At 38.9% G+C, this 6,000-nt stretch overlaps 1 protein-coding gene across 1 annotated transcript in view; it reads right to left on the bottom strand.

Annotated features, from left to right (window-relative positions):
* Positions 1-557: 557 nt before the first annotated feature.
* SMARCA2 (SWI/SNF related, matrix associated, actin dependent regulator of chromatin, subfamily a, member 2) overlaps positions 558-6,000 on the bottom strand; it is a 189,089-nt gene continuing 183,646 nt past the window's right edge. The window contains exons 34-35 of the mRNA XM_011988407.1: positions 2,798-2,940; positions 558-1,486 (exon numbers count right to left, since the gene is read on the bottom strand). Of these exons, the coding sequence (XP_011843797.1) occupies positions 1,451-1,486; positions 2,798-2,940 (179 nt within the window). The 3' untranslated portion in view covers positions 558-1,450. The remainder of the gene's footprint in view (positions 1,487-2,797; positions 2,941-6,000) is intronic.

The following is a 6,000-nucleotide window of genomic DNA, read 5'->3' as shown; positions in this document are numbered from 1 at the left end:
GGCTTGTCTCTTAGATATCAGGGAACTATTGTTTATTCCTTTTGGTATGCTATAGGATTGTGGTTGGCTATGAGATACCCTTATTCTTAGATTTGTGCTGAAATATTAGGTGCAAAGTATCATAATAATGGCAACTTATTTTCCAATGGTTTATTAAAATAAAACAGGGTAAGGATGAAATATTATTGTTGAATCTCAGGTGGAGGGTATATAGGTGTTCACTGAACGAGTCTTTCAATGGAATATTTTTGAAATCTTTCAAAATCAAAAGACAAATAGCAATATAGATTTTCCAACTAAGAAACAGAATTTAAGGCTGAGCAGGGACTTCATATGGCTTGGCCCATGGCAGCATCTCTTCTGCTGTTTAATCAAGTCATAGGTGCAACAGGTGCCCCTGGTGACACAGCTGGACCACACCAAGGAGACTGGCTCTCTCAAGCTCTCTTTTTCCCTATCAAGTGTTCTGTAGCAAGAGGCTGCCCAGCCCTCTACAGAAAACTGCCACTTCAGGCACAAGGGTTTCAATCCTCTAGAATTCAAAGAAACAGGCTGCATTTGTCGAGCTAAATTATCTCTTTATTAGGAAAGCACCAACACCACATTCTTCGAAATTACTGGAATTTTATTTGCCTCAGGCTTATGACTTGCAACCAAAGACATTGTGCAAAGAAAGCAAAGATTAAGTACACTTTAGGGAGAAGGAGACGATACACATTGGTAACATAGGAGATCAGGGTGACAGAAGAAGCCATCCAATACACTATATAGATTGCAATATTCAATAGCGCTTTCAACAAAACTTTTTTAAAAATCAAGAGCAAAAAAATTAAGCAATGTTTACAGTAGACATAAATCTTATACAATTCAAAAAGCTTTTGTTCAGATCATAGAGCATAAAATGGAAAAATGTATATGCAGGTGAAATCTAACTACTGTACATTTATCACCTATTAAAGTTGCTTATATGTACCACAGTGTAAAAAAACAATACCGAACAAATAAAAACCTTGAAAATTGCCTGATGAAAAATAAAATAACCAGTGGCTTTTAATGGCTTCTCCTGGTTATCAGTGCTACAAAAGACAAAAATCTTCTCATCTGAACAGGTGATAAAACCAGGCACAATCAAACCGTTACCAAATTAGACCCACCCATAGAAATATACTATCCACCCACATATTTTCCATCAAAAGCTTTTTTGTTTGTTTCAATCTTTGAATCTTTGAGGCCCATTTGGTCACAATATGTTACAAATATTTGTGTATGTGTGTTTTTTTTTTTTACACCATGATATCATATGTTTGTCTGGCACTATCCTAAAGCTAGTTTATAGACGATGATGATATAGAAACAACCCAGTGCCTATATGACAAAATGAACTCACTGGGTAGAAATGAGACAGGGGAGGAAGGAATTCCGTTCTACCAAGGAAAAACGTCCATACTGATCACTCATCATCCGTCCCACTTCCTTCTGACTGTTCCTAAAAGTAAAAATAAGATAAAATGAAGTAACATCACATGCAAGAAAAAGAATACATAAAACAAAACAAACCATCAAGAGGCCATTAGGAAAAAAATGACATTTTGGAAACAAATCTCTTTCCGTGGAAGGACAGAAACACATTAAAGAGGCATCGACAGCCTCGAAGCTGAGAAGTTTTTCTTACTGAAAACCCCAAAGCAAAGCCCACCCTCTAAGCTGGTGTTCGTGCCCTTTCACTTTGGCTTGAAAGGTTTATGGCTAATACTTTCTCTTTTTCAGTCCTAGGTTTTAGAAAATTCATGGGAGAAAAAAAATACCCTGCATTTGATATCTCCTAAAGAAAATACAGTATTTTAAATGTATTTGAAAATGTTTGCATCAAGGGTTAAGGCTGGGGTGAGATCATAATTCTGAAATTTTACCAAAATGGTAATGTGTTAAAGGAAAATCAAACTAGCATATACACAAAAAGGGAAATTTATCTTTCCAGAAAGAAAAGAATGTGGGTGCCAGGAAGCCACCTTCTGGAAACTGAATGGATGAAATGAAGGGTTATTTCAAAAGGCAAGGTATTAGGAGCTTCTGCCCACTCTTCTACCTTGCTGCCCAGTCAGGCATAGCACACTAGACTGAATTATTCTACTTGGGTCCGCAACCCACCTCTGCTACGTGATCTGTAGCAAAACACACATAACCTAACCATTTCTGTAACATGTTTTTTGAGAGTGACATCTATCTCATGATGCTGACATCAGTATTTAATATGCTACGACACAGTGAGGTACCTACATTACAAGGCCTGGCTCAATAGATGCTCACTGCATTTTTCAAATATTAAAAATAACACCCCTAGGTACTTAAAAAAGCCATTTGACTTTTTACACGGTCCCTTAAGTAGCAACTCGAGCCAGTAACTCTGACGTCATATCACTTTTTCTCATTCTTCTATCTAATCTACTGCTATGTACCAGGCGCTATGCTGGGTGTGATGGATATAAAATATTAACTGGCTATGGGGAAAACCATATTTATAAGCAAGCATGTGGGAAGATTAAAAAGGGGGAAAAGAGAGTTTGATTTAGTAGTTTTTCATTTTTGAAGACTATTAAAAAAGCAATAAACAAAGCCCCCAATTCTTTGTTCTAAATCATACAGCTCCATTCACATCCCTCAATAATGAAATCTCACTAAATCCTGACATTTCCACTCCTAGGTAATAAAGTGAAAAGGCTGAAGGGGCATGGAAATGAGAGGCCAGCGAGCAGTGGAGAGGGCGCCTCCGCCTTCAGTACCAGTCAGCTACACTTACACGTTCATCCTGCTCCTCATCGCTGTCAAAATCGCTCACTACAGGTTTGGCTTTTCCTCGATTTGGCCTTTTCTTGCCTTTTCCTTTGTCCCGGCCTTTCTCATCTTTTTTATTGAGCTTAATTTTCACCTTGACTGATTTTGCTAAAACCAAAGCAAATGAAATAGATAGCAATGAGTAATCACAAGGGAGATATCTGTATAGGTGATAAGACTATCACCAACCTACAGACAACACAAACATCCCGGAGTGCCCAGAACATTCCTGGATTATGCCTGTTCTGTGTGGTCCTGTCTAGTCAGCGATCCCTTCCACTTGCCAACCTGTCTCCCCCTTTGGAAGGTAAATGATATAGTCACAGGCAACAAGAGGGACCGAGGTCCCACGGAGGACAGCGGGGCTGGGTCCTTTACCTGTCTCCCAATGGCTGACCAAGGATAATGAGGGGAAGTGTTTCCTATTTTGTGGAGGTGTTTGGGCAATCATTTAATAGAACTTTTACATTAAAAATATAAAGAGTTTTTTAAAGGCCAATAATTTTACTACGTAGATAACTCCAGTTGACTTAAAAAGAAAATTCAAATAGTTCAATAACATTTTTAACATAAAGGTACAAAATGGAAAGTAAAAAGAAAACACTTTTGAATGCCTCCTTTCCCCCATTCCTAGTTTCTCTCCCTACAACTCTCTTTCTGGTAATTATTTCCAGGAAAACAAATGTTTATGTCCATACCTGCAAGTACATCCATTCTTCTCTCTCTGTCTCTCTCTCTGTGTGTATGTATAATTCTACATATTCTATAAAAGTCTTTATAGAAATATAAAGAATTCAAGTATGTGTATATATACACATACGTACTTGAATTCTTTAAATAGTTATCTCAAAGGGATCTTTATACACATCCATATTCTACACTTACTGTTTACTCACATATGCGGGATATTTATAGGTAAAGGCTCATACATACCTGTCTAATTCTTCTAAACACCTGAAAATTTTCCATCGTATGGTATACTATAATTTACTTAATCAGTCTCATATGACGAGGGCTGAAGTTTCCTGCTTTTTTTTTTTTTTTTTTTGCCAGTATAAACAAAGCTGCTGTGAACCTATTTCAATGTATCTTGGCAGAATTTGAGGGAGGTATGGTGGACATGTCCATATGGTAAATTTCTAACAGTGCTCTGCCAGATTAGCCTTCAGAAAGATCGCACCCATTTCCACCTTCACAAGACTATTCTGGGGATACAAGTGAAAACACTTGGAAGAGTTCAAGGTACAATATCATAAATATAGGTACCTCTCCCAAGGAACAAAGACCATCAAAGACAATCTGCTCCACGGTAGCTATTTGGGATAGATATCCATAGAATACCATTTTTGGTATTTGATGATGAAGGCACTGAAAATGTGGGTCTCTCATTCAAGCCAGCTTTGCTAGACTCTACCATGTCTGGTGGGTCTCAAGGCATCTAGAAATAGATGTTGTCATAGAGGGAATCCTAGTTCCAGAAGGAATCTTGGAGAGGAGAATGTTCCAGACTTCTTTTGTGAAGTAGAGGGACCCACAAAATATTTCCAAAACTAAAATCTCCCACAGAAACATAAGCTAACAGAAGAGATGAGAGCTGTGCTGTTTTGTACTCAAGTGTGGTGGTAGCATTTGCCTTTCCTCCATCCCAAACGGGCCAAAGGCTGGCAAATCCTAGTACACAAAATAGTACTCCTAGCCAAGCCTTCTATCTATTATACCCAATGTCTGCTGCTTAACAAGCGATGAGGTGGGGCCCTTTGCTTTGGGTGGGGTAACTTAGGACAAGAAGAAGAGACTGGAGATGAAAAAGCCTATCTATTAATGCAAATGGAAAGATGTGGGATATCTAAAGAAATAGATGCCAGAAGCCAGCCATAATGGGCATTTCTAAACAATGTGGAAAGGCAAGGTGAAATATGTCCATTTATCCAGGTGTGGGCTCTCCCTGACACAGGAGTATGGAAAATGAACAGGTAGAAGACGGGCAACAGGGGTAAGAAAATGTATCCTTGAGAGCATAATCTAAATGCGCTTTGGAGTGTGGTGCACTCTAATGCTGTCAGGCATGCGTCAGTGGATATGTTTCTCCAAAAAACCCACCTGACAGACTATGGACAAGCAGGTTAATAAACTGGACCATTAGGTGAGCCCTGTAAACAGCTTCCTAAGGTTTTATGATACAACCATATGCACCTATGAAAAGTTCTAGCTACCAAGTGGGGTGGGTAGAATATTGTCTCCTCACAAGATGTCCATATCCTAATCCCAGAACCTTTGAATATGTTATATTACATGGCAAAAGGGATTATAGGTTGTTAATTGTCTGACCTTGAGATGGGGAAATTATTGTGGATTATCGAGGTGGGCCCGATCTAATCACCTGCATCCTTAAAAGTGGAAGAGAGATTCATGGAGACACAACATGAGAAGGACTGTACCTGTCATTGCTGGCTTTAAAGTTGAAGCAAGGGGTGGAGGTGGGGTGGGGGGGGTGCGGGCAATGAGCTAAAGAACACTGTTGGGAACAGCCTTCCACTGGCAGCCAGCAAGCAAGTGGGAACTTTGCTTTTACAAACACAGGAAATTGAACTCTGCTAAGAACCAGGATGAACAAGGAAATGGGATGCCCATCTAGAGCATCCAGAAAGGAACGCAGGATGCTGACATACTGATCTTAGTCCAGGGAGACTCATGCTGAATCTGTGACCCACAGAACCATGAGGTAATAAGTTTGTGTTGTATTAAAGCCACTAAGTTTGTGGTAATTTGTTATAGCAGCAAGAGAAAATAAATATACCAAGGCTTGAGAAATTAAATTGATAGATGGGGTAAGAGAGCAGCTCTTTGAAGAGATTAGAAATTTGGCTCTAAAATAATGAAATATATAGCTAAGACAGATGATGCAGATGTATTCAAATGCTAGAACAAAGGAATAACTACATGAATTTGGGAAAGTTTAAATTCATAAAAGGCAGAATCACTAACTAGATATTGAGAGACCAGAAAAGGATGTTGGGAAAGAGTCACTTATGGATGTTGAGGGCAAGAATGGAAACTCCATTCTCTGTGGCAATGTGTATGCATCACATACATTTTACATCTTTTCAATAATCTATGGGTAAAATGCTCAGGACAGCATTATTGGGAAACAGCCTGATGAACGGAGTA

The sequence above is a fragment of the Mandrillus leucophaeus genome, unplaced genomic scaffold (genome assembly GCF_000951045.1).
Source record: "Mandrillus leucophaeus isolate KB7577 unplaced genomic scaffold, Mleu.le_1.0 Scaffold329, whole genome shotgun sequence".
Taxonomy (NCBI): Eukaryota; Metazoa; Chordata; class Mammalia; order Primates; family Cercopithecidae; genus Mandrillus; species Mandrillus leucophaeus.
This window is presented reverse-complemented; position numbering and strand designations above follow the sequence as displayed.